At 38.8% G+C, this 18,522-nt stretch overlaps 2 protein-coding genes across 5 annotated transcripts in view; both read right to left on the reverse strand.

Annotated features, from left to right (window-relative positions):
* The window catches only part of syde2 (synapse defective 1, Rho GTPase, homolog 2 (C. elegans)), a 34,687-nt gene extending 26,065 nt beyond the window's left edge, over positions 1-8,622 (reverse strand). For 2 of the 4 annotated variants that reach the window (XM_035414440.1, XM_035414443.1), the window contains exon 1: positions 6,323-8,622. In XM_035414440.1, the coding sequence (XP_035270331.1) occupies positions 6,323-8,447 (2,125 nt within the window). In that variant the 5' untranslated portion in view covers positions 8,448-8,622. The remainder of the gene's footprint in view (positions 1-6,322) is intronic. The other 2 variants (XM_035414441.1, XM_035414442.1) reach the window with 2 other exon arrangements.
* Positions 8,623-13,956: 5,334 nt separating this feature from the next.
* Positions 13,957-17,473, reverse strand: c4h1orf52 (chromosome 4 C1orf52 homolog). Its single transcript, XM_035414445.1, has 3 exons — positions 16,999-17,473; positions 16,126-16,327; positions 13,957-14,983 (listed from the first exon to the last, which is right to left on the reverse strand). Exons 1-3 carry the CDS (start codon positions 17,305-17,307, stop codon positions 14,832-14,834), a joined length of 663 nt encoding a protein of 220 aa, XP_035270336.1. The 5' UTR covers positions 17,308-17,473; the 3' UTR covers positions 13,957-14,831.
* Positions 17,474-18,522: the final 1,049 nt, after the last annotated feature.

The raw sequence follows: 18,522 nt of genomic DNA on the forward strand, positions 1-18,522 counted from the left end.
AATACTTGAAAGACAGCTGTAACAATAAAGAGAAGGCTAAACATACTCTGAGAATTTGGAGTTTGGTAAGAAGCAATGCAGGAAAAATAAAATAGCAACGCTGCAGCGAATATAATGTTTTATATAGGCCTAGATGGGAGTGGAATCAGGACACAGTGGGCATGTTTCTGCAGTGTCCTTTATCAGCATGCAAAGGGAACACAGAAGTTAAGGTGCTGTGAGGACTGCTCATCACAGCTAAAAAAAAAAATGTAAAAAAAAAAAAAAACACACACCAGCCAGCTTTAACTCTTCAGATTGTAACAGCAGATTTACATTAAAGAATAATGCCAGTATATATCTGATACAAGGCTGTTTTAAAAAAAAACCTTTATACAAGAAATAGAAATTACAAAATTTCTAACTGAATTTACTGAATAGTGTGCCTTAAACAAAAACACACTGAAGTATTCCCTTATATGAGCCTTTGACTTCTTACACTCAAGAGAAAAAGCATGCGACGAGAGATAAAACACTGAAATATCTTTTGCATCAGAAGCCAAGGCTTTCATAATGCATAAAAGGTTCAGACAACAATAACATCTACGTTGAAAAAGAATTCAAAGAAGCAAGGGTCCTTGCAGGTTCCTGATCCAACATGCTTCAGAGATCACATTAAAGATTGTTTTGAGGTACCTATTCTCCCAGACTAGTTCCTTAACATGTTAATGACAAGTTACTTTTCCTCAAGGAAACAGATTTAACAATTTTCACTTACACAACAAATGCATGTGGGGGGGGGGGGGTGGTTGGGGGACACAGTGAATTTAATTAACACTGCGCACAATTATAAAGAGCTGTTTCAAGAGACTGCGTTTCATCTGCACAATAAAAATAATGCTATGCAGGAAATGAGAAACAAAGAAAAAGTGTCCGCAGACTGAATTTATATATTTAAATGCAACGTTCCGACCAACAGGGTCTTCATCAGGCAAACATCAGTTGCGAATTTCATCCTGCACCTGTACCCAGCTGGAGTTGGATGTGCACACAATGCACAAAAAAACTTACCTTTCTTCTATGTAGAAAATGGGCACCATAAGAATTGGTGTTTTATGCAGCATTTTGAGGGTACATTTATGAAGAGGATATGCTTGTCTGCTAGGCTGCTGCTTTTCAACTGCCATTAGTGCTTTAATTCAAATAATAGAAAGAAATGATTATTACAAATTCCCTGACTGCAGCAATGTTTTCTTCAGATGCACAAGCAAGTCAAAACCTATTATGAAAGCGACAAATTGTCATTCCAAAAAATAACTATTAGCCATACTCTTTCTTGCTCTTGATCTTTCTTGCTCTTCTAACTCTTATCAGCTGTGTGTGCAAGATTTCAACATGCCCATAAAGCCAAATGAAATGCTAAGCATGTGGTTCTCCAATGTACTCCTATTACACTACATTGGAGAAAATAGTTGCAAACCTTCTATTATAATTAAAATATAAAAACTGTACTGTACTGAGGTTTCAAACAAACAGAAAATAACGGAAGCATTTGACCAAAATACCAAAAAATCTTGCATTCATTTCTTATAATTTCTGATAATTATGAATTCCCGGAGTTTTGTTCAGTGTTAATCTACTTGCGTCGAATTGCACTCTCTTAACAGGAAGTGCATACCTTTAAGGGGGTCTTTCATAATACACCAGAAGCATGCTCTCACACGCTCAACATTCCAGTCTGTAGCAAAAGATTTACAATCATCTCCCCTATTTTTGCCTTTAGAGGCAGATAAACATATGAGTAAATCTACAACCAGACAGAACTCCCCCTCCTCAAGATAAGATGATTTTTTTTTTTAATTGTGAAAAATAAAAACCTAAAACAATCTGTCATATCAGACCCTGAACATGGTGAGAGAATTTTTTTTTTTTTATGTCATTATCAGAGGTCTTCAAGACAAATGCAATTTAAGACATGCTTGAAGTCACTTCAATTCTAGCACACAGCATGCAAGAGCATTTAAAAATAATTAACAATTCAGGGCCAAATATATACTGTGCCTTACTTTGTTTTAATGCTGAAGGAGGCAAGACTCTCTTCCTGTTTTTTTTCTAAAAATAATGAACTAATAGGTCTTCAAATTGGGTATAACTACTCTAAAAGAGTCTTAGAACTAACAGAAGAGTTCCCTTCCTGGCCATGATACTCAAAAAAAACAAAAACAATTATGAACTTGTGTTCTGATTTAGAAGGTGTTCACACAAAATTAAAAATGTTCACAAAAATCAGTTTCTACTGAGCAGTCTCATATCTGGCTCTTCACGCAGCTTCTCCTTACAAACCAGAGCTTACTGCTCTGGTGAACCTCACAGCTGTAAGGTCACTCAACTTCGGCTCTTTCTATCAATAACAATTGGATAATCAATCATGCCATAATAAATCATGTAAAATGAAGAGTAAAATATAGCTGTACTGCTGTGTGAATTGAATTTTGTTTTGTATTTGCAAAAAGAAAAGTTGTTCCAAATGTGTATACTGTAGATACATAGATCATAATTCATAAAAATAATAAAAATATACATTTTTTTCTCTTCATTTCAAAAATGTGTTCTGAAAGTCCAAATGTCCACATGATGATTAAAAAATGTGAAACCGTAGGCCATTCAAAGGAATTAATCTGTAATTTCTACGACATAAATCTGTGTTATCCTGCTGTGGTGCCCCCTCCCCTACTCTAACCATGTTAGGATTCAGGTTTTCGAGGAGACTTTTGAACAGGAATACACAGGGTTGGGAATTTAGAAATGGTTCGTGTGTGAGCGCCGGGGATCAATACAAAATATGTCGAAGATCAACAACGCACAGATTCAGCTGCGTCACTTCCCCCTGGGATTATCTCCGGAGAGGGACTCCGCATGTCAGAAAGTGCACCATAAGTCGAACAGGCCGAACGCTATGCAAACAGTGTGCAGTCGCCTGGCGTGAGATTCCAGTGATGGGCCCCCAACACCGCAGGACCAGAGCAGGACCAAAAAAAAGAAAGTGAACTCGGCGGCCATATTGCTCGGGAGGGAGACAGCCTCCCTTCCATCTCATGCATATGCCCTCTGCGTAACAGATGGCCTGAGCAAACAACCGGCCAAAGTGTGTGAAGGGCTCCAAGTCAGAGTCAGCCTTTCTTCAGCCACATGTGTCTGTTGTACTGTTGTACAGGATGAGAGGAACTGTGTCACACTATGACTTGGCTACAAACCGAATAAAAGAGCAGGTAACAGACACTTTTTGACTTTGATTTTTTTTTTTTGTATCTTTTGCTAAACAAAATGGGCAAAGGATACAGAGATTCCTATCAAGTCCGACTGAAATGATAAGCTGAAGCCTGTCTGGCTCAGACTTATCAAAGTATCATATTTAGGCATATATATTATACAGTCTGCAGCACTGGTTTGTGCAATTATCATGTGATATCTCCTCAGCAGTACCAGGTACCAGTAAATACATTACTGAGGCACCTTTCGACAAGAGGAAACATTGCACCTTGAGTCAGTGCTGCGTGTTTATTAAAAAAACACTGCAGCACAGTAACAATATCTGGCTCTCCATAAACATCAAGCAAAGCACCTCAATAAAACTGCAAGGAAAGGCACCAGCAATGAAAACTGCTAGCAAAGTCAGAATCATTATGGAACCAGAGACACACTGGCATCTGAAACAAATTTAATTTCATTAACAAAGATCCAAGTTTATAATAGCATGTGTTCATAATAAATTTGTGATGTAAAACGCCATTCTGGCTCATAAATGATTTCCACTTCCTATGGCTTTTCAGTCTGGTCTACACTTGAGGATACATATAAGAATTTCAATTAGGCTACTTTGTAGTGTTGCAGTAGTCAAATTCTGAAGAAAAAAAAAAGGATTTGTTTGACATGTGATTTTGGGGTAAAAAAAAAGACTCAAAGAAAGATGGGTTTAATTTGTTTGCAATATGACGTAATAATTTACCTATGTTGGGGTGTTGCAATACTGCTCAAGGAGAGTAGCACATCTGCACATTTGTAGTAAAGTTTTTTCAAAAAATTTCAAAGACAACCTTTAGATGCTTCTTCTTAATTTTTTCAAAATAAAACGTAGAATTGCAATAATCAGTTCATAGACACAACAAGGTTCTCCTGAAATGAAAAAAGCTCTCTACACAATGTAGGGCTAAATTAAGCCAAATATAGCCTAGTTGTTGCTTCTTACCTACATGAACACAAAAAAACATGTCAATCAACAGTCCTTTATCATGGAAGCAATTGAATGAGCACCACATGTAAATAGCAGTTAACAACTAGCACACTTTTAGCCAAAATTCCAAAACAGATACTGAAATGGCAAAAAGAGAATAAAGGCATCAAACAACAATGACTTGACTCCCCTGAGGCTGAAACCCCACTGTCTGCCCACAGAAGATTTAATATAAGCTCAGTTCCTTTGTTTGTGACCCCTTAGTGACACAAACAAAATACCAGGGTCCAAAATGACTGGCAGGCCCAAAACTGAAGACACCTTGGTTGGCACTGTGCACACTGCACACACACACACCTCGGTTGCCTCTAGCAAACAACTTCTTTACCAAAAGGACACCGTTCACATGACAACATAATAACAGCATCACTATATTTGACATTCTCTTCTAAAGATTTACAGAAGGCTCACACACTCACACAAAGCTGCATGGAAATGTCAAAGATGAACATGGGGAAATAATAAACAATGCCAATAATTGTGCAAAAATCCAGCCCTCTAATGCCAATAATTATGCAAAAGTCCAGCCCTATAACAAAAATTATATGATTTTCTTAAATGCCTACAGATTTATAGATTTATATAAATCTCTTAAGTGGTAAACCATGTGACGAAAGACAAAAAAATGGAATTAAAGTCTTTCGAAATACAATAAGCACTCAAAATAAAGCAATCAGCTGACCACATTAAGGCAAAGGCATGGACATACACACAAGCTTAAACATATGCAAGTAGCCTATATTAACATCAAACCATAAAAACCAGAAGGCTTATGGTCTGGAGTTACAATTCACTACAGATTTCAGACACAGCCTTAAAAAATAGTTCTTTGTAGTGAGCTTTTGTTAGTATAATCTGAGATCTGGCCATAATAAATACTTAATCACTCACCATTTCATCAAATCACACCGAAGAATTTAGGACTAGCGCACAAACAAGTTAGGCAACAGGAGTGGCATTCAAAACATGCACTCAGAGGTCTTTTAAACTCAAAGTCTCCAGGAGACTAGGACAAATCTAACAGTAGTACTAGTGTTTGCCCATTCTTGCCCAGCCCCCACCTCAAGCCCCAAACAACAGAGCCTACATGGGCCAGTTCAAAGTCCTAAGCAATGCTTACTCAGAAACATCCACAACATGTTAACACTGCATCAGGTTTCCTGCAAGGATTCCCCCTCAGTAGCCTCCTACAAACAAATAGGTTGGAGCAGAACATTGCATGTGTCGCGAGAAACTGAGACGGGGATGTCAGTGAAAGGAATGGCGAAGCACAGCCGACAGCCTGTCAGCCAGGCCAACAGCTGTCCCCTCTGAACAAATAAACACTGCTTCCGCCACACTCCACAGGCCAATCTGTCCGTTGCACTGACTCAGATAGTGAAAACAAGTGCGCACAGGGAATGTTGAATACTGATTAAAATCTCACTCAATTTTCCGGGTAACAACACCGGGAAAAAAAGATAGCTGCAAGATTTTAACATAAGGATCAACAACAAAAGGTGATCATTATCATTTTCCCATATTTTACCCTTTCTATCTTTTCCCCCCACAAGCTGTAGGCTGCACAACTGCTGGTTTTCCCTTCTTAGATTATTTTGTAAGCATTATTTGTATTTACACTTTCAGCAATACATTTTAATTCATATTTACTGCCTATTCTATTAAAATAACCGTTTATATGTAGATTATTATCTTGTTTCATGATACAAGTGTTTACAAACATTCAAAGTACAGTAAAACAGTAAAATATAATTTTCAATACACATTACCATACCTTCACCAAAATAGAACTAATAAGTGTGTTAGTCGTTAATGTGCTAAAGTTGTAACCCCCAAAGTGCCACTAGCTAAAATGTTAAATGAACTTGAATGAGTGTGAAGAAAGACCCGCCACCAATTAGAAGGAATCGCGAGGAAAGCAAAGAGGTGTGACATTCCATCCCTTTGCTTTGCATTTGGAAGAGCCACCAGTTGAGTCTTTTAATGGGGAATGACAGCATTCGAGGGTCCCAGAGAAAGGTATCCAGTTGCCACGCCTTGTGACGTGCCTACCTGACTGCTGAGCTCCCTGGTAGGGAGCCACACTTTTGCTTCCTTGAACTCTGGTCATCTGGGTCGCTGCTTTTGTCCTGTTTGAAACCCCGTGGCCAGACCGTAAACTAGACGGGCCATGGGCACGGAGCGAAGACCCCGTGATGCGCTGCTTCATTTCTGAGGACAGCATGCGTCCTTTGTGCATCCACTCCTGCATCTTGTTGACCGTCACCCCATGGGGCCTGGCTGAGACCGCCCTAGCCCCAGAAAAATCTTGTTTGTTGCCCTTTGTTTCTGCATTATCGGATGAACCTGTCAGACTATTGACAGAGCCACTGCTTTCATTCAGTAGCCCGTCATCTCCATTGTCGTTAAGGAGATCGTCGCTGCTCACGCCATCGTACTCAAGCTGTTTCTCTTGGCTGCAGGCTCCAGCTAGGTTGTTCAATTCATTGCCGTTTTTGCCGACAAAACAAATTCGCGAACCAAGGATTTTGGGGCCGGGATGATGCGCCTTTGGGTACTTAATCGCACCGTCACTAACAGAACGTCGTAATGTTGGCCTTATTTTCGTGCCCGACAAATTTTCAGAGCTCTTGCTAATTAGAAAGTTCTTGCCGCATAGTTCACGATTGTTGTTGACATTCTGCGGCACCGCATCATTGTCGGACACCTGTTGGGAACTGTTTTCTCCAGAAGACCACGCATCACTATCTATGGCCTTGGCAGAGGACTGCGAGCAGACACTGTCCTGTGAGTGACTGGAAGTGCTCGCTTTGTCGACAAATCCGTTGACACTGACCTGGCCATCAAAACTAATATCATGCATTGCATTTATTAGCAGATAATACGCTTCTTTTAGCTGGGTCCTCAATCTGTCCGTCTCTAAGGCAGTATCATTTATACCCCTTTTAAAAGTGTCTTGCCTATCTGAAACCTCCGAATTTGCGGTATCGACTTGAGCAGATGCTTTCCCGACATTTATATCAAGGTTTTGACAATTAGCTTCATAAAACGGAAGAATTTCGTTATCGTAGTAATCGTCGTCCTCGCTATCTAATGAATTGTGGCGTTGTGCTCCTTCTCTGAAACCTACATAACGAGGGGCCACGTTTGCGTCACATATTTCTAACTCTGTGGGGAAAAATGTTGGACTTTGTAGATTACCGACTTTGTCTTCACTTTGACGACCCGAAGCATTGCCATAACTTTCTATATTACTTATCAAAATATGTTCCTCTACATTATCAGCGTTGGTTTTATGACATGCATAAGGCGCACCAAACCGATACAATTGTGTCCCATTAGTAGGCCTAATAGCATTTGTTTCAAATACTTGGCTGTGGTCAGTCTGCACACTCGTGTCTTTTATATCGCTCAAAGTTTCCATGAATTGTAGATTATCTTCGGATTGGGAGCAGAAATCAGTTTCGTCGCAACGTGTCTTCAGATCTTTTTTACAGCCTACATTTGTTCTACTGTTTTTTGAAACTGGATACTGACCATCTACGAATTCACGGGGCCCCATATCTGTACAGACCATTCTGCACTTTAAAACATGATTTTCACACATCCCGAATCCTATCGAATCTCCTCCAGAATACTGTCGCGGAATTGGGACGGGGTGTTTTTTCTGCCCCTGTGATCTCCCACATGACCCAGGTCGCACTTGTCCTGTGAAATTGAGCTCTTGCGTATTAAAACTGCTCATCTCGTCACTGTCGCTCCCTTTTTCCTGCGTTTCTCTTTGAACTGAGACCCCCAAGAGTTCCTCATTAACTCGACCCCTAAGCCTCAAGTCCTCACTGCACTGAATGTCCCACCGTCTAGTGTTTATGTGCACGGAAGCCTCGCACTGAGAAAACGTATTCTCAACAACTGTGTTCTCGTGTACAAAGCCAATATCTCCGTTATCAAATCTCCTAATAAAACAACTGTCGTTGCCCTTCATTGTATCTGGCACAAAGTTTAACTCAGCGATAATTATTGCTTGTTGCGTTTGCTCGGCTTGCGTTTGCAAAACTTTGTCTTTACCTTCTCTGCCCCCATTAGCTGCAACGCCGCATCCACCAGCTGTCGTCCCTTTCTTGGATTTCTTCCCCCGAAGTTTAGCTAATAATGTCCTCCGCAGAGGATCAGCCATTCCTTTTCACCCCTGAGTTTTTCCAGTTTCAGCAGATATACTTCGGCGAGTTGAAATCACTTAGAGCGGCCTTTTCTTCGATCAAAACTCCCCTACAATCCGGAGCCCTCTCCATTCTCCACTGTCACCGCTCGCTCTCTGTACTTCGCCTGCTAGCCCGCTTGGTAGCTCACTTGCCCCCCCTTCCACCACCCCCCGCAGTTCAAATGCTTGGAATATTTTCTAGCGGGGGTGAAAGGTTATACGCTTATTGCGCAAGCTCTAATCGCAAACACTTCTTTTTGGGATGTTTATGTTGTTGGAGAAGAGATTTTTAGAGTGCAAAAGTTTACGCATGGACGTTAACCGTTTTGTAAATATTTCGTGGATGTTTTAATTAGTAGGCTATTTACACATTAATAGCGGAGCTGATCCGTATGCAAGCACTACTTCAGCTGTTTTGGCAAAAGGACGGTTTTGTGAACCACAAATAAGACGTGAATTATTCGCCTTTTCTTTAAATGAGAAGAAAATAAACGAATGCAGCGAACAGAAATATGTAATATCATGCCGAAGGACACCCTTCAATAAACTATTAATTGAATGTTTGCTTGATGTTGCTATTTGGTATTTTGGTAAATTATAGCCTTTTGTTATTAGAAAGCGTGAAAGACTTGTGAAAAGTATCGTACATACCGTTCTTTCCATCCTGGTAGAGGAATGAAAATTACTTATGAACTAACCTCGCTAAGAAATAATCAAATGGATAATAATAGGCCGAAATTATTAGAAATAGAAGTGAGTTACTCATCAGTGAGCACAGATCATAATCAATGTTGAACCCAGGGAAGGGTGTTTCTTTTCAACCGATTGTCTGAAGTGTAAATTATGCTATGACAAAATGCTTCAGTGTTTTGAAGTACAGTCAAAATGTATATCTGATGTGACGGTCTCCTGTTCATTTTTATCTTCGTGTTATTAGTTTAACGTACTATGTAGTACTATTATATATAATCTTTTTCTACAGTGTAACTCATTTGTGCATTGTAATTACATTTTCTAAGGTTGTAGTTTGCCGCCTAGGATTTCAAATGTGCCAGGAATTCAAACCATAAACACGTTCTGTCATATTCTTGTATGGATATTTCAAATGTGTACATTTGCCTATAGTGTCTAATAACTTGCTAGACCATGTTTCCTGAAGGAAATGATCTAGGATGAGCTACAGTAGCACATTGTGTAAGAGTAAGAAAGCATTTTGATCTACTTGAGAAATTATGTTTTATAAAATATGAAACACACTTTCAGTTGATCTGTGCAACACCACTGAGAACTACTTTTAGACAACACCTTTTTCTTTAATGAGATGAACTTGACAATAAAAGCTGAGAGAAGCCAGAAGCACAGGAAATGACAGAGTGCACGGTTATAAGTACTGGTGTCTGCAGCCAGAGTTGATCTCTCCTCCTCTCTGAATTGCTTCCAGTTGGTAATGCTTGCAGTGGAGGGATGGGGCACACCTACCCAGGTTAATTAATGTTTTCCTATTTTCTGATGTTTTTTACTGCATGTCCTTTATATGTGTAACTTGTTTACTAATATTATCAAAAAAATGCACATAATGTGAGTAATATAATAAAAAAGTGAAATGTGTGACTGATTTTATATGGAATATACGTTTATGTAAAATGCATACAGACAAAAGTAGGATGTTCAAGGTTTGCAGACCAGTGTTCCAGGGACATACAATACCCTGATAATAGCTGAATTCTGTAATGTCTTAAGAAGACATTTTAATTTTTTATTCAACTATTAAAATTCAGAGAATATTAAGAACATTGCTTAGCCTGTTTACCTACTTTCATGAGCACAAAAATTAAAAGATCCAAAAATATTTAAGCAAACAAGATTAAGGAAGAAAGAACATAAACCTTTCTGTTCCAAACTTAATCTGTACTGTCCATACTCAAGTGAGAACTACTCAGAAACAGCAAAGAACTCAAAGAACCATCAGTGAGATGATAAGGAGCTGCAGCATCATCACCATTGAACAGTGTTCTCATAATGCCACTCGTATGATTTGGTGAATAAAACTGCAGTCATTTGACTAAATCATCTGCAATTTCTGAAGTGAAATTTTTATAAAATATTTTTTCAGATATATCAAGATGAAACAGTATCATGTTGACGTGAACCTAAAAGTAGTGTTCCCTCAACACAGAAATAATAATCAACCTCTGGAGTGTCATCTGATCAGTATCATCTTCAAACAACAGGAAGGATTGTGTCTTAGTCACAAAATAGAAGGCAGTAGGTTTTGAATTTTCACTTTAATCTCTTTCACTTTAACCTAAAGAGAGCCTTTACAAAGCAATCGTGCCTTTCTGCAACTCTAAATCAGTCGCATTTTTGTTTCCTCTGTGTCTGCTCCGGAGAAGTTAGATTATTATGTGTAATTAAAATTAATAGAAATTAGGTTTGATAATTCTCTGTTACATATTCAGAGCTCAGTTACAAATCCACAACTCAGATCACTATTTGTTTTGGCACAAAAAGAAAACATTTCAGCTCACGTTGTCTACCATTTTGTATCTATGTACCAGCACAAAACTTGTTTTTCATGCAAGAAATTGGAGCTACACGGTGTTCTATAAAAATTTAAAAAAATCAGTTACAATACTGATTAAGTGGAAATATTGTACCAACCACCCCCATAAAAAAGCAGAGAAACAGAAAAAGATAAGTATCAGTTTTTGCTTTGGAGCCACGCAGACCTGACGCCTGTGCGTGCGTGCATGGCTGCCAGATTAGGCCCTGTCTGGGCACCCATTTGCAGGTCAAAGCCTGCAGGCCAAGAGAAAAAAGAGGAGGGGGGGGGGAAGCTCATGCATGCTATGTGGTCTACAGCTGTGGCCTCCACATTCTCACCCAACCAGTTCTTCTGTAGTTTTCTCTCCCCGTGTTGCCACAGCACATGTGGAAGGCAAGCCCTGTACCTGAGAGGTAGGTCATGGAAATCCTGCTTCCTCACTATCTTATGAGTACTATGGCCAGTTACATTCCACGGCCAATGGAATCATGTTGAAAACATCTAAAAATGATTAAAAGATTAAAAACATATTTTTTTGTTAGCTGCTATTCAGTTGATGAGCTAATTAATAGTCAAGACATTTCCCGGCTGCTAAATTATTGTTAATATAGCTGTACAAACACGTTCTCAGCACTTACATTTAAAATATATTGAAGCAGAATTGGAAAAGTGAATCAATTATATAAATAGACTGTAGGATATTACTTTAAATTAATGTTTTTTTAAGTTAATCAAATTTTATAAATATACAATTTCAGTACTGTCTTTGATGGCACGTTTTGAGAGCACCCACATTTTGGTTCATTTTTCTAAGGTTTTCTAAAGCCGCAATGCAAAAAGGAGGAGATCTTTTTTTACTCCACTTTCTTTCCTCTTTGTGATGGCAAGAGCAGAACATCTATTTTCCTGGCTCCTATTTAAACAGCCCTTGCAGTTCAGTGTGTGCAGAGAGCCTTGCAGCTGTTTGCATTTGCCTCCTGATCAGTCCTATTGTTTACTGAATCTCCCCAGTTAATGGGCCTTCCCTTTTCAATGCACCCAGCAACAAAATTTACGTCGGTGACATGCTCCCTCTCTCAGGACATAAATCCAGCTGGATTTCCATCTGAGAATAGTTCAATATGTGTTTCTCTTTCTTAATATATATTCAACACAGCACCAGATTTCAGTTCTCATGCACTCCAGAATTGAACACATGCTTTCTGAAAAAACTAAAATAAAATTTTCTCTCTGAAGCATATTAACATAATGTGTATTGCTATGGCAAATAAGATGGAGCTTTGGCTTTTTATATTATAAAGCTTCACAAAGATTAATTACAATGCAATATAATATACTAATATAATATTTACAACAGAAATGCATTTTAAATCAAGAAATACACCTCCAAGTTATGAACTGTACTTTGTATTGATTATCTATCAGCTAGTTATTATATCTTTGTGATTCATGGCTATTTGGAATGTAATTTAGATTCTTTGTCTTGTGTTCAATTTCCCTGCAGCAAAAAAAAGGGGGGGGGGCTCTGTTAGTGGGAAGATGTAAACTGCTGGGAAAGAGAGTAATGGATCCATTACATCAACGTAGACAAAAAGCATTCTGCAGGGTCAGACATTATCTGGAGGCTTCAGCACACTCCTCGACCTGCTCCGGCCACTTTAGCTTGTTGAAACGGTGCCAGATAGATATCTCCCTCATTATGGCCCAAGCTACCAGCCCCTCATCTGTGGTCTGGATTACCTACAGACACGGTTGACATGTTTATCATTGACAAGGTCAGACTAGCTGTCTCCTTGCTTCTGTTCAGCATAACTCTGTAAAGACATTGTGGATCTACCTGGTTGTTTTAGCTTTAGGCTGCTAAACCTGTCACAAACAAATCTTGGAGCCCATTCCCTGTAGTAGCCAAAAGTAAACTGAAGAATCGACAGGATTTTAAATGTCTACCATTCCAGGAACAAGATGTTCTGGCAACATCTGTTTCACACTGTGCTGGTGGTGTAAAAACCAACTGTTTGCTTCTAGGGAACATCTGCCTCTAACTGAGATGGCAGCTTGAGTGTGAACAGTTGACAAACCTCTCAACACTGCACAAAAGCATTCTCTACAATCCACAGAGACAGCCCTCCTTCTCAACACTTAACAGCACATTCAGTTCATAAACATAAAGAAGGCTTGGTAGCAGCAATCACATTGTTAATTAAACAGTCTAAAAATACAGTGGCATCTTTATAGCTTACTCCACCAAGAAAAAGCAGTGAGTATATAGTGAGAAAAAAAAATCACAACATTGGCAATATTCAAATGAGAAAGACTCCAGGATCAAAAGTACCCAACAGATTAAATAACTTTTTTTTTTCATAGTACCTGAAAGTAGCTGTGATACAACTGGGTAATGTACACACACTTGTTCAAAAAAAGGCCTTTAATATGAAGAGCTGCCTTTTAGTGAAATGAGTAAAACAATTTGTGTAAGGATAAACAAACTCCAGTCTGACTTTCACAGACTGTAACCCAGATGGTGAAACAAAAGGAAATTGAGCCTGCAAATGGTTATTTGTGCATAAAAATCTGATAACATCCCAACTTTTGTGTTGGATCAGGCAGACACTGTAGACATGGCCAGACACATATTGCAGGCTGGAATTTAATCGCACACATATTCACCGGTGTAACTTTTTTTGAGAGATGACGACAGATTGAGCAAGAATTCCTCTTATCATGAAACTATTACTGGTAACTTTAAATACGTCTTTGTAATACCAGCACATTTGCTCCATTTAATATTTTTCTTCTTTTTTGCAGATAACACGTTTAATTTTCCACGATGATTATTTCGAACAAGAGCATCAGCCAAATTAATAAATACAAATGTTAAATTTATTCAGTGTAATTACAGGAAAAAAATATAATGCAATTGCTTACCATTTTTCAGGAGCAGAGTAAATCACCTTTCATAATAAGAAAAATCTCACCTTGTTCATTATAAAAAGCATAAATCTACATTTAGCCTGGTTACAGAATGTAAAATATCACACTAAGGATTCATTAAATATGCAACACACTGAAAGTGAGCATCTGTACAAGAGGATAATAAATGAGAACTGGAGGCAACAGAAGTAAACATTTGCACAACTGAACCCATCCTGGATGTACAATTTATTTGGAGGTCACATGACCATTTACATAAACAGGAAAAAATAAGAAAAAAACACCCCATATGTGTACATATCAAGTCAAGTGTACATGTCTTGATCTGAAAATGCAGTTCTTCAAAATGCCATCATAAGAAATGCAATCAATGCCACCACCTAGTGGACGTCCTTTCATAATTTCAATGTGCTTTTCTTAATCATATTATGGAATTTAAAAAAATTAATTTTAAAATACATTTCTGAACTGAAACTTTTAATCGCATAAATACAAGATTTCAAAAAATTTAACAATTGAATCATAATCATGGCAAGAATTCCCCATTTAAATCTCTAAACTGTGAGTTATTTATGATTAATTTTAGAACCCCAGAGGTTTGAAAGTCAATATAGTTGGGTTAAGGAATTCTGAAACAAATGCGTGAAAGTTTACAGAAAAAGAAAGAATGTTTTTTCTCTTTTTTGGGAGATACGACACATACACAATATACAAATATTTATTAAAAACAAAACCAAACAACACTTTTCCCCATTTTTATCTGAAAAACGTATAGAGTCCAGGGCAGCTATAGGCGGTACATTCACAAACACGAGCGTGCGGACGCTGATGACAGAACGAATGGGGGAAGCTCTGTGGGACAGTCTCTGGCTCATCTCAGCTTTTTACTCCAGGCTCTGTCGCAGAATCCTCTTCTCCTCTTCCACAAAACTCTTGTCGGACGTGGCCTGCCCCATGTCCCTCTTCCTCTTCTCCTTCTGCTGGAAGCTCTCCACTTTCTTCTTCTTCGCTGACAAAGATTTGTCTTGCTCTTCATCTGAGGAACAGGTAGGAAAAAAAGAAAGAATGAGCCTTGCATACTGAAAGTAACCCGCTGTGAATTCCCAAAACTTATGGATTCAGACAAGTGTACTTAATGATGTAACTGTGCATCTACATTTTCTGATACATGCTGCTGCTTTTCTTCTGGATGCAGCGTAAAGAAAAGCAGGACAAAGGTTTATATTCCTTGCTTTAAAGTCAAAGGGTCATTTTATGAATTATCTGTAATCTTGCTGGTTGCTGCGCAATGCAAGAGCATGTTTGGCATTTGCCAGTCTTTTAAGGCATACATGACTTAGCTAATGTGCTACTTTATGCAAGTATTACTGTACATAGATACAATGTATGCAATGTATCCCTGGGTTCCGAAACCTTTTAAAACAGCATCGCACTTGACTGGCAGTGACATAAAACAGGTGCCAATTATTTCTTGTGTAGAGTGACTCATTCTCTCCTGCACTGTATTTTGTATTTATAAAGTGATGCTGGAGGTGGGAAGGAAGTCCCCCACATCTGAAATTGTTGCCCTGTAATCAAAAGGGAAAACTCCACATCTCAACGTCTCTGCTCATTTTTCTGCCTGTGTGAATCCTATTTAGTGTTGTCACGGTACACTGCACTCTCCTCAACAAGTAAAGCAAAAGCAGGAGAATAATAGTGCATGTATTCCTGCATGTATGCATGTATTCCTTATATATACCTCAATCATTTAAAAAGCAAATGCAGATGTATTTCACCCAGCTGTCCCTATGTGGTCATCTTCAGCAGTGAGCTTGTGCAGCAAGAGCTGTTTGCAGCATGAAACATTTAGAAAGGAAGGATCAGAGTGCTACAGTAAATTAGAAATTACTCAGTGACTGAATAAAAACTTAATAAAAATGTAGTAGCTACAGTCATCACCATGTAATGAATGAGGCAGTGCTACCAAATAGTTTCTGAACCACTAATCTCTGACTTGGGAAGGAAGAGAATGGCTGAGGACTAGGGAGCATACCCGCCCCACTTCTTCAATTCCGTGGATATCTCCTCCGGTGCTTGGGTGAGCTGGGGACAAAATCTATAGAAGTGTGCAGAAGTGTACGATCCCTGCCTTCTATATTATAAAATAAATAGCATGAAAGCAAGTTATGCTGCAACCTGACTGTACGGGCGTCTCCTCATCTGGCAAGAAGCGTGCGTTCCCTGAAGCGGGCTGCGGAGCATCCTCGCCATTGTCTTCGTAGATATTGGACCATTTTATAGCCATATCCATGCCTGGGGGAGCACTCTTCTTCTCTGTAACGTAAGTCTGTGGCGGGGGCACGGCGTTGGTTTTCCAGACTTTGAATTCCTTGGCTGGCTGTAGGGAGCACATTGCAACTTAACATTGCACTCAAGAAAAGGTCATTATGCTATAACTAGAAAAGTGTGGAGATGACGCTTTGCGCTTTGAAAATGCATATCAAGAAAAACGTATTCAAAATTGCACTTTTCAATCAATTTGTATTGAACAGTGCAATGTAATCTGTAATATGATGTTGCATACACATTCCTCAAAATGTGTAAGCAACAAATCAGTTTGTAGAATACCATTTTAATATTTTCCCCTTTAAACATTCACACTATTTAGATTTCTTTTTTCATTACATAAATGAAATACAGCCAATATTGTACAAAATAGTTTCTAAACCTATGACTTTTTTTTTTTTTTTTTTGCAACGTTACCACCAAAACGGTTGTGAAAATTGTTATAGTAAGTCTGCTGTCAGCATCACAGAACGTTAACATTAGCTAACAAACACCGATAAGAACGAGCTACGACAGCTGATGTTAGCTGATCTAACACGGCTGTAGCTGTGCTAACTCACTACCAAGGAGGTTAAAAAACAACTACTCACTCACTACACAAGCTCATTACAAAATACACCTAACGTTACTTTTCCAGCTTGGTCGTGCTGCCGTAGCTTTAGAAGTTGGCTAACTATGTAGCTTCCTAGCTAGCAAGGTAATGTTATATTACTGTATGTTTACCTCCTCCGGAGCTTTCACCGTGCGGCTTTCCCAATCAATGTGTTTATTTAACGGGTTGTATAAGAACGACGGCTTTGAAACGGATTTAAAGAGGTCATCTGGTTTAGGTAAAGGGCATCCACTCGCGGCTCGTTTGGTCCCTTGGTGAGATCCATCTTTACTGTGTTCAGTCGGATCCTTTCCCCCTTTCTTTTTGGATGAAGCCGGGCCTTCCTCTTCAGAATCACTGCTGCTGCTACTACTGCTGCCGCTCAAATCATCGTAACTCATAAAGTAATGGAGAGAGTCACGTTTCTTCTTTTCAGCCATACTGAAACGATGCGAAGCGTTAATAGTCTACCAACCTAGCGACCAACTTCAGCTTCGGTGAAATGCACGCACTGTACCAGCTACGCTGCGACAAAATTTTGTATCACTCCATTTTTACAGAGCTAGTCGTAAGACGAGGCTTTGTAACTACGTCACTGAGTAGTATACCCTACTTTTTGATTTCATAGTGCGCCATCTTTTGAGGTTAAAAAGGGTTTGGTCCGTTGAAATTGGTTTAGTATTCACGCTTTTGGAAGCTAAAAGCTGGGTTGTAATTTATCACTATGATTTTTCAAAGCTTTGCATACTTTACAAAATTTAAAATCGGGTAGATAAAAACAAAAAAGAACATCAAAACAACCAGTTCCTCTCAACCTCACCTCTGCACATGCGCACAGAGCCAATTGTGAAGTAAATCCTGCTTCAACAACACAGCTGGGTTAAAGTCAACGGTATGGCTGGAAGGACAAACAAGTTTTTCCCACTCCGGCCATGGCAGAAGGAGAAGCGTTTTTAGATTTATTGAAATATAGAATGAAAAAGATAGTCATTGATGTACATAATAAGTCCAGTAATTAAAAAATAAAAACATAAATGCATAAGACACACAACACAGCACACAGCAATAAAAATAATTTGTGATAAATGAGATCACTGTAAGCCAGAAGACGACAGAAATATGTGTTTGCTGGACTATGGAGGTATCACACATTTATCTGGAAAATCTTCTTGACATACTTAATCCAGAGAGCCATATTCAGCTTACATTTTAAATGGTTTCCAACTGCACAGCCGGGTATTTGGTGAAACAATTCAGTTTTGTCTCATGCTCAAGGGCACTGGGGCAGTGCCTAAAAAATAGCACCCTAAAGCTCACCAATTTCTTTATCACCCCAGATTCAGCAGATTTATAAAATCATGATCTATTCACAAAATATATGTGGTTTTATGTCCTTTTACACTACAATGCACCACACGATTGAAGTTTTCTGCAGTTTGCTGTATCCAAATGTTTTGGATGTGAAACTAAAAACTGTAAGGTATCGCTGTGTATTTTACGTGTGTTGTAAGTTTGGTCATCTTTCCTACATTTCAAACATGACTTTATAATTATCATTGTAACTCTGTAACACCCTGACACAAACACATGTGCTTATCCAAACTCTTCCTAGTGGTGATTCTGATTCAATAAGCTGATGAGCTCAGTCAGTCGGT

Source organism: Anguilla anguilla, chromosome 4 (genome assembly GCF_013347855.1).
Source record: "Anguilla anguilla isolate fAngAng1 chromosome 4, fAngAng1.pri, whole genome shotgun sequence".
Lineage (NCBI taxonomy): Eukaryota > Metazoa > Chordata > Actinopteri > Anguilliformes > Anguillidae > Anguilla > Anguilla anguilla.